The sequence below is a fragment of the Aquarana catesbeiana genome, linkage group LG13 (assembly GCF_042186555.1).
Source record: "Aquarana catesbeiana isolate 2022-GZ linkage group LG13, ASM4218655v1, whole genome shotgun sequence".
Taxonomy (NCBI): Eukaryota; Metazoa; Chordata; class Amphibia; order Anura; family Ranidae; genus Aquarana; species Aquarana catesbeiana.
This window is the reverse complement of record NC_133336.1, coordinates 18,752,192-18,776,627: the sequence shown is the minus strand read 5'-3', so window position 1 is coordinate 18,776,627 and position 24,436 is coordinate 18,752,192. Positions and strand designations below refer to the sequence as shown.

At 47.0% G+C, this 24,436-nt stretch overlaps 1 protein-coding gene across 1 annotated transcript in view; it reads right to left on the bottom strand.

Moving 5' to 3' along the window:
* The window catches only part of LOC141116507 (legumain-like), a 45,801-nt gene extending 21,525 nt beyond the window's left edge, over nucleotides 1-24,276 (bottom strand). The window contains exons 1-3 of the mRNA XM_073608882.1: nucleotides 24,128-24,276; nucleotides 12,847-13,002; nucleotides 2,024-2,121 (exon numbers count right to left, since the gene is read on the bottom strand). Coding sequence (XP_073464983.1) covers nucleotides 2,024-2,121; nucleotides 12,847-12,981 — 233 coding nt within the window. The 5' untranslated portion in view covers nucleotides 12,982-13,002; nucleotides 24,128-24,276. The remainder of the gene's footprint in view (nucleotides 1-2,023; nucleotides 2,122-12,846; nucleotides 13,003-24,127) is intronic.
* Between the last annotated feature and the right edge of the window lie 160 nt (nucleotides 24,277-24,436).

Below are 24,436 nucleotides of genomic sequence, written 5' to 3'. Positions count from 1 at the left end.
TGACTTTATCGGCCTATGCCCTGAAAAAAAAAAAAAAAAAGTTCCTCCTCTGCTCACACCTCCTGGGCCCCTCTGTTGACGTGATGGTGCCCAGGGAAAGTAATTTACGCCCTGGTAAGCAAGTAGGAGAGGGTTGTGGTATAATAAAATCAATTTATTCATATAGGCAGAAATGAAAAATAAAGCCGTCCCTGTTGTCCTGGGCCCAGGCCTCATCAGCTAAACAGGGCCCCCCCCCCCCCCAGTTTATCTGATGAGGCCTGGGCCCAGTACAACAGGACCAGTTGCACTGCCTCATCAGCGGCCCTGCCTCTGGGCATTTTGGGATCGCTGCGATTCTGCCCGTGATCTGGAAATGCATCACAAATCGCAAGACACAAGTTCAGGTGCCAATGGCACCTAAAACACCTTGCGGTTTTGCCCGCGATTGTCACACAATTTATTGAGCAGCAAATCCCATTGCCCGAAGCTTGACCTATCACTAATGGAAAAGGGAAGAGTCCTGGAAGTCTCACATCTCTGCATAACCCCGTAAGGTGTATGACAGCCTCAGCCCAAGCTCCAACCAGGCCATGTAGCCAACGCGTTTCACTAAGCCACGGCCCAACACGTTTCACTCTGTCCACAGCGTCATGACTAAGCTCTGTTGCCAGAGTGAAACGTGTTGGGGGAGTGGCCTAGTTGGAGCCCAGGCTGAGGCTCTTTCACACACCTTCTTACGGGGTTTTGAAGAGATGTGCGACTTCCAGGACTTTTCCCTTTGATGTCTAGAGCTGGGACAAGCTCCGTCCTTGTCTGCACTCCAAGCGGTTGCTACACAAAAGGATCTGGTGGAGCCTTGAGTGGTATCCGATGATAGAAGTTTGGGTTGCGTGAAGCCTGTCGCCATGAAAGAAGCTTCTGCTCCTTTTTGGGTGACAAGCTTCACGCAATGCAATTTTGTGCGATAAATTGCGTGACAATCACAGAAAAACTGCACCGTGTTTAAGGCGCCACTGAAAATAATGGCACCTGAACCTGCATTATGTAGTGCGCTTTGAAATCACAGGCAGGATCGCAGATAGTATGCAGCAATCCCAAAGCACCCAGGTGTGAATAAAGCCTAAAGGCCAGTTCACACCACATGCAGTTTAGCTTTTTTCTTTCTGCATCAAAAAACGCAAGGAAAGCAGGTTCCAATGACATAATTCTCATCAGTGCAGTGCGTTCCAGTGCGTTTTAGTTCCAGAAGAAATAGGAAAAAGGAAAAAAAAAAAAAAAAAAAAAAGAAGAAGAAGGGGGGGGGGGCGGAGTACAACATACTACTTTTGTTCCTGCACAGAACTGTACTGGAATGCAGAAAAAAAAAAAAAAAAAAAAAAGCACCAGACCCCAGTACAATGGGAAATAAATACATAAAAAATAATAAAACATAACAGGAAAAAAGCAAAAATTATCTAGGGAGGGGATAGATGTCCTGTATCTAGGGAGGGGATAGATGTCCTGTATCTAGGGAGGGGATAGATGTCCTGTATCTAGGGAGGGGATAGATGTCCTGTATCTAGGGAGGGGATAGATGTCCTGTATCTAGGGAGGGGATAGATGTCCTGTATCTAGGGAGGGGATAGATGTCCTGTATCTAGGGAGGGGATAGATGTCCTGTATCTAGGGAGGGGATAGATGTCCTGTATCTAGGGAGGGGATAGATGTCCTGTATCTAGAGAGGATAGATGTCCTGTATCTAGAGAGGATAGATGTCCTGTATCTAGAGAGGATAGATGTCCTGTATCTAGAGAGGATAGATGTCCTGTATCTAGAGAGGATAGATGTCCTGTATCTAGAGGGGATAGATTACGTACTTGGCAGCAAACGCTCTATATAGTGATACAATGTAACACAATCCATCTCAGATGTCACCGGTCATATTACAGAGGGAATACAAGGGCAACTCTGGATGAGGTTCTCAACATTCACTTCTCCGGACTTAAAGTGGACCTCTAGACACAGAACAAAGTCAGGAAGTTTTACTGTACAGAACACTTACTCCTCATTATCTGCGATATCGTCATACATCATGACCACGATTTGCTCATCGGGAATGCCGTTCTTCTTGACGATCTGATAAGCATGGCACACGTCAGCCTGGAAATAGATCAGAAGAAGACAGACAATGTCATGTACACATTCAAAAGAGAGTGCCAAAACAAAATGATCCAATCATGATTTATCTGTTCAGTAAATGACCATGGAAAGGACAACAAGCAGCCAATTTGTTTTGGGGCTCAAAGATCTCCTTTCCTCGGGGATTAACCACTCGCCTACCGAGGCAATTTTTTTAATTTTCTGCACATTTGTTAAAAATCAACATTCTTTGCTAGGAATTACTTTTTAAAAATTAGCCCCAAACATTATAAAGTTTCTGGACAATAAAATGATGGTAGTTTACATTTTTTATGTTGCATAATATTTACAGTTCATTATCAAACACATATTTCCAAGAAAAAAGTGAATCGGGGTGCAAACACAATATAATGTCCAATTTTTTGGCAAAATATAAAAAGATTGGGTTGCATCAAGTAAATAGATACCAAGCATGTCAAGTCTTAAAATTCACCATGCCCGTGGAATTGCAGAAAAGGCGATGGTATCCAAAACTGTCCATAGGGGACACTTTAAAAGCCTATGGCACTGGAAGTATTGATCTCATACCATTGTTCATGACGATACCTCATATATGCATCACAATTGATCTTTACATATGCATGCTCACCCTACACTGTGCTTTTAATATGGGGTGCGTACAGGTGTGCTTTAATTTCATAATATATATCCTCCTGTATCGAATTTTATTGCAACTGTACTGCCTGCTCTCATGGGGCGCTGCGAAAATATAAATCCTGTATGATAATTAAAAATATTATTTAAAAGAAAGAAAATGGATGGATGTATATATATATATATATATATATATATATATATATATATATATATATATATATATATATATATATATATATATATATATATATATATATATATATATATATATATATATATATATATATATATATATATATATATATATATATATATATATAATAATTTTTTTCCCAATTTACTGCTATCACAACAGGCCAATATTGTGAAGCATGGCCTAGTAACAGATCATTTTTATGTAGACATTGATTATGTATTGGAACCGAAAAGGTCTCCCCTGTCCTCCAATGCAGCTATTCCAGCACAGCTCATGCTTGATTCGCTGCATCCTCGCTAATTGTGGAATAACAGCTGTGACCCCGAAAGTGACATAGTGTTGCATCCAAGGTACATTAGTTGCAGGAGGAATCAGGGAACGGGTGTTCAGAGTTCCTCCCGCTCTCACTGGGCAAGCTGCTTCCCACAACCCTGGGCTCCCTGGATGAACAGTAGAGCCCAGGAACCGCCACTGGTGCTGCCAGCAGGGAACCAGGCGAGGGGCACTCTTGAGCACTCCATAAAAGTGACCAGGTGGCTCTAGAGCCATCTAGATCACTTTTATGGAAAAGCCCCAACACCAAGCTCATAACTCCAGCAGCTCATGGCATAAAAAAGGTCAGGATTTGACCAGGATCAGTGAATTAGAAACCAGGAAGCAATGCCAGGTCAGTGGATTGGTATTTAGGTCAACATATTCCAGCATTGAGACTGCATGATAATGAGATCTTATGTAGGGTGGAGTATGAGCCTCCTTGTATGCAAGTTATACGGTCGTCAAGCGGTTAAAAGTATTTCTAAGACAACCCCCCCCCGGAATAGAGGAGAGATAAAACCGCTGCACATTTCCCCCCCCCCCCCCCCCCATCTGTTTTATTAAGGCAATTTCCCTTCACTTTCTGTCCTGTAAACTTAACAGGAAGTGAGAGGATAGATTTCCAAATTTATGGGACATCCCCATTAGACAGATCTAAGTGTCCTCGTTGGAAAATGTGTCCTTCATTCCTGTTCTGGTGGCAATTTACCGTCAACTATTATTCCTGGCACTCCTTCCCCTTTATATACACTCACTAGTAGTGAGTCACTACCCTGGAAACGGATTGCTCAATACTGGCAAATAAACAGACAAGACAGCAAAAATCAAAAGCCGCTGTGAGTAAGATGAGTGACCAAACAAGATTGGTTCTTGGTCATGGTACGCCTTGTCTAGGGTCTAGGACAGTCACCCAGTCAGCAGGTTTGAGGAATGGCTGTGTGTGAGGTGGGCCACCAAACCTGGGACTGATTCCTGGTTATGGTGCTTCTCCTTCCAGGTTTAAGACAGACATCTAGTCAGCAAGTCTGGAGGAATGGCTGAGCATGAGGTAATTCCTGGTCATAGCATGCCTTGTCTAGGGTTTAGGACAGATATCCAGACAGCAAGCTTTGAGGAGCGGCTGTGCGTGAGGTGGGCCACCAAACCTGGGGGCAATTCTTGGTCATGGTGCATCTTGCCCCAAATCTAGGGCAGACACAGTCAGCAAGCTTTAAGAAACAGTTGTGCGTGAGGTGGGCCACCAAACCTGGGACCGATTCCTGGTCCTTCCAAATTTAAGACAAACACCTAGTCAGCAAGTTTTGAGAAACGGCTGTGCATGAGGTAAATGACCAAACCAGGGACCAATTTCTAGTCATGGTGCACGTTGTCTAGGATCTAGGACAGATACCCAATCAGCAAGTTTTGAGAAACGGCTATTTATGAGGCGAGCCCCCAAACCTGGGACTGATTCCTGATCATGGTGCACCTTGTTCCAGGTTTAAGACAGTCAGCAAGTCGGGAGGAATGGCTGAGCATGAGGTAGAAAACCAGACATGAGACCAATTCCTGGTCATAGTGTGCCTTGTCTAGGGTCTAAGACAGACATCCAGACAGCAAGCTTTGAGGAGCGGCTGTGCGTGAGGTGGGCCACCAAACCTGGGACTTATTCCTGGTCATGGTGCACCTTAATGCAGACCAAGGACATACACCCAGAGAGCAATCTTTAAAGAACAGTTGTGAGGGAGGTGGGCCACCAAACCTGTGACTCATTTCTGGTCATGGCACTCCTTGTTCCAGGTTTTATTCAGACACCTAGTCAGCCACTTTGGGGGAATGGATTTGCACGAGATAGATGACCAAACCTGAGACCAATGCCTGGTCACAGTGCACCTTGTCTGGGGTCTAGGACAGACACCCAGTCAGCAAGTTTTATGAAAACGGTTGTGCATGAGGTGGACCACCAAATCTAGGACCAATTCCTGGTGTTCCTTGCCGCAGGTCTAGGATAAACACTGAGTCAGCAAAGTTTGAGGAGCGGCTGCAAGTGAGATAAGTGACCAAACCTGGGACTGGTTCCTAGTCGTGGCGTGCCTTGGGTCTAGGACGGACACTCAGTTAACAAAAAACTTCCGTTTCCATGATTGAGATTGATGACCAAACCTGGGACCAGTTCCTGGTTGTGGAACACCTTGTCCTGGGTGTAGGACATCAAACATGCAGCTTTTTCAAACAAAAAAAACCTCACCCAGCTTTGTTCCTGCTATAAATACACTTGTTAGCTCTTGAGGGACACTCAGCTAGGCCTACGTGACCTTTTACCACACTGTTCAAGCAGCCCTTGTCCCATGGTTAATGGTCTTAAAGTACTCCTTATAACTTCAAAGGAGCACAGATTACATTTCCATGGTCCTTATCTGATGTAACGAATCTCCAGTCATCAAGGGCAGCAAAATATGGTGAGAGAACTCTTAGCAAAAACACAAAGTAAACCCACTGGTGGATCTAAATTTACTAGACCCCCCCAGGGGTTGGTAGAAGCCACCTACACATAACTGACTACTCAACTGCCCTGAGAGGATAAAAGGGTGAAATGCTTCATTAAGCAAATACAGATTTAAATTTCCGATGCTGAATCATAGCACTGTGCTTCACTAGTGGTGCAGTAGGCAGCACAGGGCAGAGCTGAGAACTGATAGGTAGGAACATGTTGGAACATGTCGTGTCAATGACTTTTAGGCTCAAATACCCTTACAGCAGGCCCTCTGCACTGCAAGATTTAAGCTCATTAAAGCCTAGGGATAGAGGAATAATCTGTAATATCAACCTTATTCCTCACTCCAACAGACTTTCTTCATGCTGTGCAACTGGTCCCTCCAAGATCCCTATTTAAAGCGGAGCTCCACCCAAAAGGGGAAGCTCCACTTGTTTGCTCCCCCCTGCTGTCACATTTGGAACCTTTCGGGGGGGGGGGGGGGGGGGGGGGAGCAGGTAACTGTTTTTGACACTCGCTCCCACTTCCAGGTGATTGCAGGCCGCAGCAAAGTGCTTCCCCCCCCCCTTTCTCCTTCCCCTGCACAACCGGGCCATTCACGAGGTGCAGTGCACTTCGCGGGTGTAGTAGGGAACCAGCTGTGAAGCTGCAAGGCTTCACCGGTGGTTTCCCTTACAAAAAATAGCGGTGGCAGAACCCGAGAGCCAATTGGAAAAAAAAAAAAAAAAAAAAAAAAAAAAAAAAACCACGGGTGGGGTGCCAACATCCCTGGACAGGTATATGTCCTAAATATTAAACGTCAGCAGCTACAGTGTTTGTAGCAGCTGACTTTAAATTTTTTGGTGGGGGGGCAGGAGCTCTGCTTTAAGGCCCCCCATGGCCGGCAGTTATACTCTGACGTCATCATGCAAAATTGCAGGACAAATAGTCCTACACCTTATATGAGGATAGAGAGGGCCCACCCACCAGAAGCCTGCCACAGCCAAGAAAACATATTACAGCATCCTCATCTACCCCTGGACTTACCAAACATTTAACCCTTCAGGTTCAGGACCAGATGCTGTTAATCACAAACTCCTATCCATTCTGTTAGGCTCTTATCTGCCTAGGAAGCCTACAGCATTGCCTGATGGGGCGGGCGGGAGTATTTGATTGACAGCGGCTCCTCCTGTCATTGCCATTCACAGCAGGGCAAGATTGGTCCTGACTCCTGACCAATGCCCTAGGCCATGAAAGAGCATGGCAGATTAAACCGCAGCTTTTTTTTTTTTCCCCCCCCCTCAAGCAAACACACAAGCAATGGCAATGCTGCATAAGGTAGATGAGCCCATTACATGGGACAGCACACCAAGGAGGTGTATTTGAAAAAAAGTATTTGATCAACCTGCTGATTTTGTATGTTTGCCCACTGACAAAGAAGTGATCAGTCTATAGTTTTAGTGGTCGGTTTATTTTAACAGTGAGAGACAGAATAACAACAAAATTATCCAGTGAGTGAAATAAGTATTTGATCCCCCTATCAATCAGCAAGATTTCTGGCCCTCAGGTGTCTTCTATACAGGTAACGAGCTGAGATTAGGAGCACTCTCTTAAAGGGAGTGCTCCTATTCTCAGCTTGTTGGCTGTATAAAAGACACCTGTCCACAGAAGCATTCCATCAGATTCCAATCTCTCCACCATGGTCAAGACCAAAGAGCTGTCCAAGGATGTCAGGGACAAGACTGTAGACCTTCACAAGGCTGGAATGGGCCACAAGACCATCACCAAGCAGCTTGGTGAGAGGGTGACAACAGTTGGTGCGGATTATTCGCAAATGGAAGAAACACAAAATGGCTGTCAATCTCCCTCGGTCTGGGGCTTCATGGAAGATCTCATCTCGTGGAGTTACAATGATCATGAGAACGGTGAGGAATCAGCCCAGAACTACGCGGGAGAATCTTGTCAATGATCTCAAGGCAGGTGGGACCATAGTCACCAAGAAAACAATTGGTGACACATTCCTTTGCACACAGCTGTTCCTACCCCAGCGGCTGTCTACAACAGGACTTCTACTATAGTCGCTACTATCAGGTGTCGGTTTCGCCTATACCATTTTTTTGACTACCAGCATTTTGGTTACTGTGTTTTAAGCCTTCCTCTTACAAATTATTCGGGGTTTTGATCCCCGTTCATGAGGCTTATTCTTTGTGAACGTTGCCCTTACCCAGGAACTTTTCCAGCGCTGTCCTAGCCCTGCCCGATTAGGCTTACATTCCAACTAGCCTTTTTGGAGGTGTTCAGTCACCTTAATGTACCTTGTACTATGACACACTCAGCGCCATCAAGACTACTAATTAACCATTAAATATTGACTTCAATACTATCTTCGCTGTATGGTTTCCCAGTGCCCTCTATTCACATTTCCCCATACCGTCAAATACTATTAAAGTCTTTCTGATGATCCTGAAGAAGCTCCAAGCGCGTAGGATGTAGAGCCCAAGACGCCATTACCATCAGGGCCGGATTAACATAGGGGCTGGTGGAGCTGCAGCTCCAGGCCCCTCCCTCAATATAGGCCCATGGCAGTGGCTTATTGATATCTGTGTGCTTTCCGGAAGGAAGAGGAGCCCTCCGTGCACACATGGAGGAGACAAGTGTTACTGCAGCCGAGTCCTGTCTCTGCCAATGCCTGACACTCCTATCACGGGACCTGTTACACTCACACAGATCCTCCATGTCTGGGGGAGGGGCGCTGATGTCCTAACCAGCAGGAGCCCGGGAGGAAGGACATCTCCCATGCTGTTCAGATAAGGTTAGTACATTTGTTAGGGAGGTGTTTTATTGTGCTAGGGTAAAGACTGCTGCTTCCCCCATGTAATGTGCTCTCTTGTGCTCAGTGCCCACCATGTCATGTGCATTGCAGTGCCCCCATGTAATGTGCTGTGCCCACCATGTCATGTGCATTGCAGTGCCCCCCATGTAATGTACTGTGCCCACCATGTCATGTGCATTGCAGTGCCCCCATGTAATGTGCTGTGCCCACCATGTCATGTCATGTGCATTGCAGTGCCCCCATGTAATGTGCTGTGCCCACCATGTCATGTCATGTGCATTGCAGTGCCCCCATGTAATGTGCTGTGCCCACCATGTCATGTCATGTGCATTGCAGTGCCCCCATGTAATGTGCTGTGCCCACCATGTCATGTCATGTGCCATGCAGTGCCCCCCATGTCATGTGCTGTGCCCACCCTGCCATGTGTTGTGCCCAGCATGTAGTGTGTTGTGCCCACTGTGCAATGTGCTGGGCTGTTCAGCAGTGCCCACCATGTCATGTGGAGTTCCTAACACGTAATGTGCAGTTGCATTGCCCACCATGAAATGTGCTCTGCCATGCAGTGCCCACCATGTAATGCGTTGTGCCATTCAGTGCCCACCATGTAATGCGCTGTGCCCACCACGTCATGTGCTGTGCCATGCAATGCCCACCATGTAATGCGCTGTACCCACCATGTAACGTGCTGTGCCATGCAGTGCCAACCATGTCATGTGCAGTGCCCACAATGTCGCGCTGTGTTGTACCCACCATGTCATGTGCAGTGCCCCCCATGTAATGTGCTGTGCCCACCATGTCATGTGCATTGCAGTGCCCCCCATGTAATGTGCTGTGCCCACAATGTCATGTCATGTGCATTGCAGTGCCCCCATGTAATGTGCTGTGCCCACCATGTCATGTGCATTGCAGTGCCCCCATGTAATGTGCTGTGCCCACCATGTCATGTCATGTGCATTGCAGTGCCCCCATGTAATGTGCTGTGCCCACTATGTCATGTCATGTGCATTGCAGTGCCCCCATGTAATGTGCTGTGCCCACTGTGTCATGTCATGTGCATTGCAGTGCCCCCATGTAATGTGCTGTGCCCACCATGTCATGTCATGTGCCATGCAGTGCCCACCATGTCATGTGCTGTGCCCACCCTGCCATGTGTTGTGCCCAGCATGTAGTGTGTTGTGCCCACTGTGCAATGTGCTGGGCTGTTCAGCAGTGCCCACCATGTCATGTGGAGTTCCTAACACGTAATGTGCAGTTGCATTGCCCACCATGAAATGTGCTCTGCCATGCAGTGCCCACCATGTAATGCGTTGTGCCATTCAGTGCCCACCATGTAATGCGCTGTGCCCACCACGTCATGTGCTGTGCCATGCAATGCCCACCATGTAATGCGCTGTACCCACCATGTAACGTGCTGTGCCATGCAGTGCCAACCATGTCATGTGCAGTGCCCACAATGTCGCGCTGTGTTGTACCCACCATGTCATGTGCTGCGCCATGCAGTGCTTACCATGTAATGTGCTGTACCCAGCATGTAATGTGCTGTGCATTGTCCACCATGGCATGTGCCGTGCAGTACCCACCATCCATGTGCAGTACCCACCATATAATATGCTGTGCCCACCATATAATGTGCTGTGCAATGCCCACTTGTAATGTGCAGTGCCCACCATGTAATGTGCTCAGCTGTGCCCGCCATGTCATGTGCTGTGCCCATCATATAAGGTTCTGTGCCCACTGTGTGCATGTGCTGTGTTGTGCCCACCATGCAATGTGCTGTGTTGTGCAGCACCAACCATGTCATGTGCTGTGCCCACCATATAATGTACTGTGCCTACCTTGTAATGTGCTGTATTGGGCAGTGCCAACAGTGTAATGTATAGTGCCAACCATGTAATGTACTGTGCTATTCCCCCCCCCCCCCGTGTTATGTACTATGCTGTGCCCCCCACAGACTCACCCCCTCACTCTCACCCCCCCTCTCTCTCTCTCTTTCACCCCCTCTCTCTCTCTCTCTCTCTCTCTCTCTCTCATCCCCTCTCTTTCACCCTGTTCTCCCTCTCACCCCCTTCATCCCCCATTCTCTCTCTCTCGCCTCCTTCAACCCTCTCTTTCCTACCACCCTCTCTCTCTTTCACCCTCTCTCTATTCTCCTTTTTCTCACCCCCTCTCTTTCAGCCCCCTATCTCGCTATCACCCCCCCTCTCTCTCTCTCACACCCCTCTCTCTCTTTAATTTAATTCAACAAAAAATTGTTTGCGTTTTCATTTTATTTATTTCCATAAAAAGGCCCACCAAAATCCTTAGCACCAGGCCCATGTTGCTCTTAATCTGGCCCTGATTACCATCTTAATCAGTTATATAGCCTATAACCGGAGTTCAACAAACCGATTATGGAAATGAGTGGTATTTCATCTCCAAACCATTTACTCTACCTCCTATGGCTATGTACAGGATATACTATTGGAATTTTGTTATATTGACTTTTTTGATGATATGTGTTTTTATATGTATTTTTTTTATATGTATTTTCTATGTCCAATAAATGTATAGCTTTTTTTACACTTTATACCCTTTGTGGTCATGCCTAAAAAGTCCAAGCCTTCCAATCCAATTTTTGTCTACGCCATGAAGGAGTGAAATCCTGCAGCCCCCCGCAAGGTCCCCCTGCTCAAGAAAGCTCATGTACAGGCTGGTCTGAAGTTTGCTAATGAACATCTGAATGATTCAGAGGAGAACTGGGTGAAAGTGTTGTTGGTCAGAGGAGACCAAAATCAAGGTCTTTGGCATCAACTCAACTCGCCGTGTTTGGAGGAGGATGAATGCTGCCTATGACCCCAAGAACACCATCAAACATGGAGGTGGAAACGTTATGCTTTGGGGGGGGGGGGTTCTGATAAGGGGACAGGACAACTTCACCGCATCAAAGGGATGATGGACGGGGCCACGTACAGTCAAATCTTGGGTGAGAACCTCCTTCCCTCAGCCAGGGCTTCGAAAATGGGTAGTGGATGGGTATTCCAGCATGACAAAGACCCAAAACACACGGCCAAGGCAACAAAGGAGTGGCTCAAGAAGAAGCACATTAAAGGTCCTGGAGTAGCCTAGCCAGTCTCCAGACCTTAATCCCATAGAAAATATGTGGAGGGAGCTGAAGGTTCAAGTTACCAAATGTCAGCCTCGAAACCTTAATGAGTTGGAGAAGATCTGCAAAAGAGGACAAAATCCCTCCTGAGATGTGTACAAACCTGGTGGCCAACTACAAGAAACGTCTGACCTCTGTGATTGCCAACAAGGGTTTTGTCTACCAAGTACTAAGTCATGTTTTGTGAAGGGGTCAAATACTTATTTCACTGATTAAAAGGCAAATCAATTTATAACTTTTTTGAAATGCGTTTTTCTGGATATTTTTGTTATTCTGTCTCTCACTGATAAAATAAACCGACCATTAAAATTATAGACTGATCATTTCTTTGTCAGAGGGAAACATACAAAATCAGCAGGGGATCAAATACTTTTTTTCCCTCACTGTAGATATAAAATCTTAATGCTGAATTTTGGGAATTAGGCAAATGATACCCTTGCAGGTACTTCATACATGTCTTTGTATCGGGGGATGGTCTGTAGTAAAGTGCTGATATGTGACAGGTTATATATATCTGCACATCAGAGACACATATCTGTGTATAAGGGGGCAGTGAGCTATAAGACCATATCCTTCATATGTCTGATCTAAACCCTACAGAGCAAATATTAAAGCGTTTGTTACCCCGACACTTCATATTCCTGATATGTGCCTGCTGTAGCATGTACTTGTATGAGAAATTCTCCTTTGTATTGCTTTCTTTGTGTGAAATCCCTTGTGATCCTGCCAGTCCCTCTATTTTCCTATTAACAACTGACCACACTAAGCATGAGAGCACAGCGTGCTCAGTTCTCTAGCCATGCTGGGAACTCCGTGTACTCTCCTCCAATTATCAGGCTTGTCTCGAAATGCCCCTGCTGCACAGACATTCACTGGGAAACTCAGTGTGCTGCTGCTTCTCCTCCCCCAGCTCTTATGCAGCTGAGAACAGAGGGAATGTGATCACTTATAAGAAAGGGGAATAAAAATGTAATTATAATGTTTTTTAGATCTATACAAAAATGTTTTTCCTTTCGTTTCTATTTAAAAACTGAATAGGTTGTTTTACATGGTGATCGTTTACAATCACTTTATGTATAGATTATGTCACTGAAAATGAATGTTGTTATCTTGAGTCCCTGAAGACAGAAGATGAATGTGGAGGCTCTCACCTGATGCCTGTAGTTGTACCAACCATTGGAGCCGGCCACCAGGACCACCCAGTGCTTCCCGCCATCTTCTGGGTCATCGATTGGCATGGAGGTGGCCAGGACGGCGAGGCCGAGGAATAGCATTACTGGAAACATCTTCAAATAAGTATCCGATCCCTGAAGAGACAACATGAAGAGTGATTATACACAGGGAGCATGAGGGATATCTCCTCAGGTTGTATGTTCTGGTCCACAGACCTCAATCTACAATACCCCACTGGAGTCCAAGCATGTACACCAAGACAGCCAATAGATATTACCACCAAGTAACATATTACTATAGATCAACTAGAGCTGCACGATTCTGGCTAAAATGAGAATCAGGATTTTTTTTTTACTTAGAATAAACATCACGATTCTCGTGGCGTAACATCATCTTTCACATTATACAAGAAAAATTGGGCTAACTGTTTAGTTTTTTTTTTTTATTCATTAAAGTGTATATTTTTTCCCAAAAACTTTGCGTTTGAAAGACCGCTGGGCAAATACGGCGTGACATAAAATATTGCATTTTATTCTCTAGGGCAGTGATGGTGAACCTTGGCACTCCAGATGTTTTGGAACTACATTTTCCATGATGCTCCACTACACTGCAGAGTGCATGAGCATCATGGAAAATGTAGTTCCAAAACATCTGGTGTGCCAAGGTTCACCATCACTGCTCTAGGGTCTCTGCTAAAAAAAAAAAAAAAAAAAAAAAAAAAAAATTATATATTTATACACACATACACACACACACACACGTATGTTTTAAGTAATTTTTAGAAAAATAACTAGTAAGCAACAAATGTCAGAAAAAGGTTTAGTCTTTAAATGGTTAAACTGCCCTTGTTTACAGACCGAAGTTCATCCCTTTGATCTAAAAAGATACTTTGTTTTATAGTTATCTCCCAGCGCTGACGAGAGAGAGGGAGAGAGGGAGAGAGGGGGCGAGAGAGAGAGGGGGCGAGAGAGAGAGGGGGGCGAGAGAGAGAGGGGGCGAGAGAGAGAGGGGGCGAGAGAGAGAGGGGGCGAGAGAGAGAGGGGGCGAGAGAGAGACTGCTTAGGTGCCCCCTGAGCAAGCTGCCTGTTGTGGGGGGCACTTGGCAGAGGCCAGGAGGGCTGCCGGGGGACCTGAGAAGGAGGAGAATCGGGGCTGCTCTGTGCAAAACAATTACACAGAGCAGGTATGTAGAAGATGTTATTTAAAAAAAAAACACAAAGACTTTAATATCACTTTAAACTAGGAGTATGTACTTTTTCTTTAAACCAAACCTGTCAGTGTACTTTAGTACAATTATTAGTTAGTGATATATTAAAAGCCCAACCCCACTCTGCCTGCAGTCTGGGATACGCAGATTTACTAAAGGCAAATAGACTGTGCACTTTTGAAAGTGCAGTTGCTCCAGAGATTAAAAAAAATTAGGTAAATCTTCACTTTGCTAAGAATACCCAATCACGTGCAAGGGAAAAAAAAAAAAAAAAAAACAGCAAAAAGAGATTAGAAAATTACTGTATATACTCGAGTATAAGTCGAGTTTTTCAGCACATTTTTTTGTGCTGAAAATGCCCCCCTCGACTTATACTCAAGTCAAGCACTTTTCTGCAGCAAAAAATTTCATTTTCCGAACCGAATTTGGGGCCCCGTATCTCAGGGCCACTTGGTGCTAGGAACTCCAAATTTGGCGTGCAAACCCAGTGGACCTGGTACCAGAACATATCCAAAGCTGGGGTTCCTAGCACCAAGGGGCCCTGAGATACAGGGCCCCAAAATCGGTTCGTAAAATGTCATTCTCTGCTGCAGAAAAGTGCTTGACATTTTCTGAACCGAATTTGGGGCCCCGTATCTCAGGGCCACTTGGTGCTAGGAACCCCAAATTTGGTGTGCAAACCCAGTGGCTAGAAACCCCAGCTTTGGACATTTTATGATGCTAGTTCCACTGGGTTTGCACACCAAATTTGGGGTTCCTACCACTAAGTGGCCCTGACATACGGGGCCCCAAAGTCGGTCAACTGTGTCCATCTGCAGCAATGTCATTTCGGGACACTTTGGGTTCAGAGACCCCAAATTTTGGCTTCAGCTAGGGGGGCATCTAGGAACCCTTAACTACCGAGTTTGAAGTTCGGGGGACCTATAGCTGCAAATGGGCACAGTGAGGCTGCAAATGGGCACAGTGAGGCTGCAAATGGGCACAGTGAGGCTGCAAATGGGCATTGTTGACCCTCTTTTCCACTTACAGTAGCTGTGCATTTCTCACCCTCGTCTTATACTCGGGTCAATAAGTTTTTCCCAATTTTTTGTGGTAAATTAGGGCCTCGACTTATACTCGGAAGGACTTATACTCGAGTATATACGGTAGGTAAATCTTCACTTCGCAAAAAAAGACAAAACACAAAACAGCAATTTAGGCTCCACCTCCCCGGTGGGGCGGACGAGATGGGCCGGTGGTGCGCCGTCTCGCCAGCCCCGCTGGGGAGGTGGAGCATAAAATGCTGGTTTTTTTGTTTTTTTATTTTTTTTTTGCGAAGTGAAGATTTACCCAATTTACTAAACTCTTTTTTGCTTGCACATGATTGGATGATGGAAGTCAGCAGAGCTTCTACTCATTTACTAAGCTCTGGAGCAACTGCCCTTTGCAAAGTGCGCAGTCTATTTGCCTTTAGTAAATCAACCCCATAGTGCACTAAGCAGAAGTATGCAGAGAGGTCAAAATTCTATTAAAAAAAAAAAAAAAATCTATTATTCTACATTATTACACAGGATTTATATAGCGCCAACAAAGTTTATAAAGGATATTAAAAAAAAAATTATGCAACTGACATTTCAAAAATAAGGCCTCATGCACATCGGACGTTATAAAAAAAAAAAAAAAAAAAAAAAAAAAAGGCAGTAGCTTTAGCTGTAGAATGCTGCAAAAAAAAAAAAAACGCAAGTTTTTTAGCGTCTTGACAGCGGTTTTTTTTTTTTGTTTTTTTTTTTTAGCAAAACTATACTCCAACAAAAGCTTATGGCTCAAAAACGCTCATAAAACACAGAATAGCCACGTTTCTCAGAGTTAGGCTAGGTTTCCACTAGTGCGTCCCCAAAGTCACGCGATTTTACCGCGATTTGAAGCAATGCCTGTATCTATAGACCTCAAGTCGCATCAAAGTGGGACCAAAGTAGTGCAGGGACTACTTTGAAGTCGCTGCGACTTGAAGTCGCACAGATATGAACGGTACTCATTGGAAATCATGGGAAACAATTTGTCATGCGACTTTTCAGTCCCAAGTCGCATGAAAAGTCGCACTAGTGGAAACAGAGCCTTAGAGCATTTTTACAGCTGAAAAACTTCTCCTCAAACCCACTAGTTCTGGGCGGGGGTTCCAGACAGAAGACACACCTGCCAAAAACTGATAAAAGCCGATAAAATGTGTGCATGGGCACAAAGGATAACATGCTGGAGAGTTTACTGGCTGCAGAGAAAAAAAACGTCTGAAGCCGAAAAAAAAAAAAAAAAACAGCCGCTGTAAAAACATCCACCGTGCATGACGTCTAAGGGGGGGGGGGGGGGGAGGGGTAAATCGGCCTTTTCACTTTTCTGGGAAAGTACAGCCTTATCTGCAAAATGTACAAACAGGAAATTGTCTCCCTGACTGTCACATGACTCAGTTATTTTGGCATCAATACTATATGGCGGTATAGGAAGGTGCGCTACACCTTAGCCTGGAGGACATTTCTTGTGAGCACTCATCAAAACTGGTTAACAAAAAGGCTGTTTTTTTTTTTTTTTTTTTGTTTTTTCCCCCTTGCATGTGATTGGGTATTCTTTGCCAAGTGAAGCTTTACCTCATTTTCTAAGCTCTGGAGCAACTGCGACTTTGCAAAGTGCACAGTCTATTTGTCTTTAGTAAAATCAACCCCTAAAAGGGTCTAGCCACATTCCAAAGAGGATTGCCAGGCAGCCATAGGAGCGAATGTTAAAAGCAGAAGTTGAACTCCAGCCAACAAAAGTAGTAAAAAGTGGCCCATCAAAAAGATAAAATAACTAAACTACCGTATATACTCGAGTATAAGCCGAGTTTTTCTGCACATTTTTTTTTTTGTGCTGAAAAGGCCCCCCCTCGGCTTATACTCGAGTCAAGCACTTCTCTGGTGCAAAGAATGACATTTTCTGAACTGACTTTGGGGCCACTTGCTGCTAGGAACCCCAGTTTTGGTGTGAGAACCCAATGGAACACTACAACATATCCAAAGCTGGGGTTCCTAGCACCAAGTGGCCCCAACATACGGGGCCCCAAATTCAGTTCGGAAAATGTCAAGCACTTTACTGCAGCAGAGAATGACATTTTCTGAACCGATTTTGGGGCCCCGTATCTCAGGGCCACTTAGTGGTAGGAACCACATCTTTGGATATGTTGTAGTGCTAGTTCTGCTGGGTTTGCATGCCAAATTTGGGGTTCCTAGCACCAAGTGGCCCCGACATACGGGGCCCCAAATTCGGTCAAATGTGTCCATCTGCAGAAATGTAATTTCGGGACCCTTTGGGTCCAGAGACCCCAAATTTTGGCTGCAGCTAGGGGGGCATCTAGGAACCCTTAACTACCGAGTTTGAAGTTCGGGGGACCTATGGCTGCAAATGGGCACAGTGAGGCTGCAAATGGGCATTGTTGACCCTCTTTTCCACTTACAGTAGCTGTGCATTTCTCACCCTCGTCTTATACTCGAGTCAATAAGTTTTCCCAGTTTTTTGTGGTAAAATTAGGTGCCTCGGCTTATACTCGAGTATATACGGTAGCTTTTGCTGCAATGCTCACTTTCAATCTAGAGATTTTCATTGTAGTACTTTTTTTCTGTCACTAGATGTCCTCAGTCTGATATCCAATACTGTATAAAGTATAAATACTCACTCTAGGCTCAGGAGATCCTGGACCACCCTTTAAAAGGCACCATCTAGCAAAAGTGTGAGAGAGAGCGCGCCCGCATCAACAGTACGTTTTGGTGCGGAGCAATATTTAAAAAAAAAAAAAAAAAAAAAAAAAAAAAAAAAATCATGCCTGTGTTCTTTCTACACGTTCCACGTGCATTGAGCAGCCCACTGAAAATCAAGGGTTGCCCTCCAGATATACACTCACCGGCCACCTTATTAGGTTCACCTGTTCAATTGCTCGGTAACACAAATTGCTAATCAGCCAATCACATGGCAGCCACTCAATGCATTTAGGCATCTAGACACAGTGAAGACTACTTGCTGAAGTTCAAACAGAGCATCAGAATGGGGAAGAAAGGGGATTTAAGTGACTTTGAACGTGGCATGGTTGTTGGTGGCAGACGGGCTGGTCTGAGTATTTCACACACAACCATCTCTCAGGTTTACAGAGAATGGTGGGAAAAAGAGAAAATATCCAGTGAGCGGCAGTTGTGTGAAAGAAAATGCCTTGCTTATGTCAGAGGAGAATGGGCAGACTGGTTCCAGATGATAGAAAGGCAACAGTAACTAAAATAACCACTCGTTACACCCAAGGTATGCAGGATACCATCTCTGAACACACAACACTTGGAACCTTGAAGCAGATGGGCTACAGCAGCAGAAGACCACACCGGGTGCCACTCCTGTCAGCTAACAGGAAACTGAGGCTACAATTGGCACAGGATCACCAAAATTGGACAATAGAAGATTGGAAAAATGTTGCCCTGGTCTGAAGAGTCTGGATTTCAGCTGCGACATTCAGATGGTGGGGTCAGAATTTGGCGCATGGATCCATCCTGCCTTGTATCACCGGTTCAGGCTGGTGGTGGGGGTGTAATGGTGGGGGGGATATTTTCTTGGCACACTTTGGGCCCTTTAGTACCAACGGAGCATGGTATAAACCCCACGGCCTACCTGAGTATTGTTGCTGACCATGTCCATCCCTTTATGACTACAGTGTCCTCATCTTCTGATGGCTCCTTCCAGCAGGATAATGCACCATGTCACAAAGCTCCAATCATCTCACCACTGGACAATGAGGTCCCTGTCCTCCAATGTCCTCCACACTCACCACATCTCCATCCAATAGAGCACCTTTGGGATGTGGTGGAACGGAGATTGGCATCATGGATGTGCAGCCGACAAAACTGCAGCAACTGTGTGATGTTATCATGTCACTATGGAGCAAAATCTCTGAGGAACGTTTCCAACACCTTGTTGTATCTCTGCCACCAAGAATGAAGGCAAAAGGGGGTCCACCCCGGGACTAGCAAGGTGTACCTAGTCCCGGGTTAGACTAGGTACACACAAGTGCATACTGGGTTATGGAGTAGAAAATGATGGGACTCTGTCAGGTCTTTATTGCTGTCTGTGTCCCCTCTGGAGATTTTCATTTGCTCTCTTTGTTCTGGTGAAACATAAAGTGATGAGAAAACCCAAAATTTGGAGTCACCAGAACAGGAATAGAGAAGAAATCCTCCAATGGGGACAACTACAGCTGGAACTGGACTGGACTAGGGAGCTCATCTGCCCGCCCCCGCCCCCCCCATACATAGATTTGTGATCTAACCTCCTGGGCACAGGCTGTGTGTAGGAAGGGGGCTCTCGGGAGAAGGATTTCTGGACGCATGTCAATAGAAACTGACCTTACACAAGCTGTATTTGCAATATTATGCAATTACATCACAGTAATAAAAGCTGCTTCTGTCTATCAGGAAAAAGGTTACAAAAAACAATAATGCTGCACCATGATTGTCGGGGGAGGGGAGTTTTTTTTTTTTTTTTTTTTAGGGGGGGCAGGGATTTCCCTGGGGATTTCCCTTCCCTATGAACTCTTACTTCCTGAAGTGTCTACATGATGAGAAGTGAGGGGGAATCTCCCTGATGGGCCACAAAAATAGAAAGCATGCTTCCATGCTGCACCAAAAATTAAAAAATGGACTCAGCGGGTCCCGGGAACAGAAGACGGAGATCGATGCGCTTCCATCCAAAGCTGAATTCTGGGCAAATATATAAAGACACATCACTGCAGATCTGTAATCACCATTACAAGCAGTGCCAATACCTGAATGTGACCTGCCATCAGTCTCCTGCAGGTCCTGTACAGCAGGGCTGGAGTGTGAGATGAAGAAGCAGCACAAGGAGCCAACCAGTTCATGCAAACAAGAAGCATGTGGATAGGAGGAGAGAGTGGAGTGACAGAGAGAAGAATGTCCAGTCACAGGATAACCTGGGCTCAAAGAAAGCGGCTTGAATGATGCTGGCCATCAGACTGAGGACATCTAATGGTAGAAGAAAGGTACTGCGGGGGAAATCTCCTGACTGTTGATGAATATTGCATTGTGTTCATTTATGTTTTAATGGTCTATTTATTTTTACCTTTTAAGTTGAACCCCCATAATGCAGCTATAGGAGGTGAGGTACTACAAGTCCCAGAATGAACAGCTACCCGGACAATACCAGAACCTGACAATGTTTACACATCAGCCGTGTGACACAGATAAGAACATCTGGAGGAAGTGGTAGAGGAACAAGTTCTCCCACATTCATTACCAGAGAACAGGTACAGAGGGCGCCGAGTCATGTGAGGGAAATATAAACTTGTAGAAGAGGGAGGGGCCTAAATATATTGAAGAGCCGAATGTGCACTGAGTGTGCTACCTACAGCAACCAATCAGAGACCAGCTGAATCTTTTCTATTGCAGCAAATAGAGGAATGGCTGATATGGGCAACAGATCGGATCCAGTTTTATTTACACAGACAGACCTGATCCATCTATTCACAGACATTATGTTACCCAAAATATTATTATTATACAGAAAAAACATTTACTATATACAATAAATGTTTGCTGGATTGTTATTTCCATCACCTGATATCCCCCCCACTATCAGATCTCATAATTTCCTGATTCCTCCCCCCCCCATATCATCAGATCTCCCCCCATCATCAGATCTCCCCATCTCCTGATCCCCCACCCCATCATCAGATCTCCCCATCTCCTGATCCCCCACCCCATCATCGGATCTCCCCATCCCCCACCCCATCATCAGATCTCCCCATCATCAGATCTCCCCATCATCAGATCCCCCACCCCATCATCAGATCTCCCCATCCCCTGATCCCCCACCCCATCATCAGATCTCCCCATCTCCCCATCCCCCACCCCATCATCGGATCTCCTGATCCCCCACCCCATCATCAGATCTCCCCATCTCCTGATCCCCCACCCCATCATCAGATCTCCCCATCTCCTGATCCCCCACCCCATCATCAGATCTCCCCATCTCCTGATCCCCCACCCCGTCATCAGATCTCCCCATCTCCTGATCCCCCACCCCGTCATCAGATCTCCCCATCTCCTGATCCCCCACCCCGTCATCAGATCTCCCCATCTCCTGATCCCCCACCCCGTCATCAGATCTCCCCATCTCCTGATCCCCCACCCCATCATCAGATCTCCCCATCTCCTGATCCCCCACCCCGTCATCAGATCTCCCCATCTCCTGATCCCCCACCCCGTCATCAGATCTCCCCATCTCCTGATCCCCCACCCCGTCATCAGATCTCCCCATCTCCTGATCCCCCACCCCATCATCAGATCTCCCCATCTCCTGATCCCCCACCCCATCATCAGACCTCCCCATCTCCTGATCCCCCACCCCGTCATCAGATCTCCCCATCTCCTGATCCCCCACACCGTCATCAGATCTCCCCATCTCCTGATCCCCCACCCCGTCATCAGATCTCCCCATCTCCTGATCCCCCACCCCGTCATCAGACCTCCCCATCTCCTGATCCCCCACCCCGTCATCAGATCTCCCCATCTCCTGATCCCCCACCCCATCATCAGATCTCCCCATCTCCTGATCCCCCACGCCATCATCAGATCTCCCCATCTCCTGATCCCCCACGCCATCATCAGATCTCCCCATCTCCTGATCCCCCACGCCATCATCAGATCTCCCCATCTCCTGATCCCCCACGCCATCATCAGATCTCCCCATCTCCTGATCCCCCACCCCATCATCAGATCTCCCCATCTCCTGATCCCCCACCCCATCATCAGATCTCCCCAATCATCAGACCTCCCCATCTCCTGATCCCCCACCCCGTCATCAGATCTCCCCATCTCCTGATCCCCCACCCCATCATCAGATCTCCCCATCCCCTGATCCCCCACCCCATCATCAGATCTCCCCATCCCCTGATCCCCCACCCCATCATCAGATCTCCCCATCTCCTGATCCCCCACCCCATCATCAGATCTCCCCATCTCCTGATCCCCCACCCCATCATCAGATCTCCCCATCCCCTGATCCCCCACCCCATCATCAGATCTCCCCATCTCCTGATCCCCCACCCCATCATCAGATCTCCCCATCTCCTGATCCCCCACCCCATCATCGGATCTCCCCATCCCCCACCCCATCATCGGATCTCCCCATCATCAGATCCCCCACCCCATCATCAGATCTCCCCATCCCCTGATCCCCCACCCCATCATCAGATCTCCCCATCTCCCCATCCCCCACCCCATCATCGGATCTCCCCATCCCCCACCCCATCATCAGATCTCCCCATCTCCTGATCCCCCACCCCGTCATCAGATCTCCCCATCTCCTGATCCCCCACCCCGTCATCAGATCTCCCCATCTCCTGATCCCCCACCCCGTCATCAGATCTCCCCATCTCCTGATCCCCCACCCCGTCATCAGATCTCCCCATCTCCTGATCCCCCACCCCGTCATCAGATCTCCCCATCTCCTGATCCCCCACCCCGTCATCAGATCTCCCCATCTCCTGATCCCCCACCCCGTCATCAGACCTCCCCATCTCCTGATCCCCCACCCCATCATCAGATCTCCCCATCTCCTGATCCCCCACACCATCATCAGATCTCCCCATCTCCTGATCCCCCACACCATCATCAGATCTCCCCATCTCCTGATCCCCCACACCATCATCAGATCTCCCCAATCATCAGATCCCCCACCCCATCATCAGATCTCCCCATCCCCTGATCCCCCACCCCATCATCAGATCTCCCCATCCCCTGATCCCCCACCCCATCATCAGATCTCCCCAATCATCAGACCTCCCCATCTCCTGATCCCCCACCCCGTCATCAGATCTCCCCATCTCCTGATCCCCCACCCCATCATCAGATCTCCCCATCCCCTGATCCCCCACCCCATCATCAGATCTCCCCATCCCCTGATCCCCCACCCCATCATCAGATCTCCCCATCTCCTGATCCCCCACCCCATCATCAGATCTCCCCATCTCCTGATCCCCCACCCCATCATCAGATCTCCCCATCTCCTGATCCCCCACCCCGTCATCAGATCTCCCCATCTCCTGATCCCCCACCCCATCATCAGATCTCCCCATCTCCTGATCCCCCACCCCGTCATCAGATCTCCCCATCTCCTGATCCCCCACCCCGTCATCAGATCTCCCCATCTCCTGATCCCCCACCCCGTCATCAGATCTCCCCATCTCCTGATCCCCCACCCCGTCATCAGATCTCCCCATCTCCTGATCCCCCACCCCATCATCAGATCTCCTCATCTCCTGATCCCCCACCCCGTCATCAGATCTCCCCATCTCCCTCCCCGTCATCAGGTCTCCCCATCTCCTAATCTTCTCCTATGCCCCATACAAATCGGATGACAGATTGTGACTTTTTTCGCTTGCTGGTCACTAGTAGAAAATTTAAGCGGTTACTACAGTTCCAAAAATTTTCGTACGACAGAATAAAAATTCAGAAGTGATGTCATGCGTTGTGGTGTATTTATATTGCATTTTCGGACGACAACCGTACTGATTAAACTAATTTTATACGATCGGATATTGTACGAGAAATATCGAATATCAGGTGAACGGCCGAGATCAGCTATCGAAAGCTGTGTGCTAACAATCAGATTACCGCACAATCGATTCGAAAGTGGTATTTTTCGTACGATTTTCGTATCGTGTGTATGGGCCATATGTCAGATCACTTCACAGTCTGAGCTCTCCATCTCCTGATCCCCTCCCCCCCACACATAGACCTGTCTATTCTCCTGATCCCCTCCCCCCCACACATAGACCTCTCTATTCTCCTGATCCCCTCCCCCCCACACATAGACCTCTCTATTCTCCTGATCCCCTCCCCCCCCCACACACATAGACCTCTCTATTCTCCTGATCCCCACCAACCCCCACATAGACCTCTCCATTTTCCAGTAGCCCCCTCCCCCACACTGCCCCCAGTAAGGTAGATCTATAGTGCCCCCCAGTCATTGTACAGATCTGATGTACAGATTACCTTCTCCCCTCCAGTGGTCTGCGGTCCGGGTGTTATCACAGCGATGAGACCGCAGATTGTGACAATATATCCTTCCTCCCAGCTATAGACACAAAAACAAGGGCGGGATCACCTCTGACTGACAGCTCCGCTCACCAATCACCAGCGCCGGATCCTGCACACACTGCTGAGCAAGGAGGCGGGACAATCATAGACCTTTACCCCCGACAGCAAATCACATGGACGGCTTTTCCTGTCATCTCCGCCCAGCTGTCTCGTGCCCCCCAATGTGCGTGACCCTGACTCATCACGCTGGCTGGTGATTGGCTG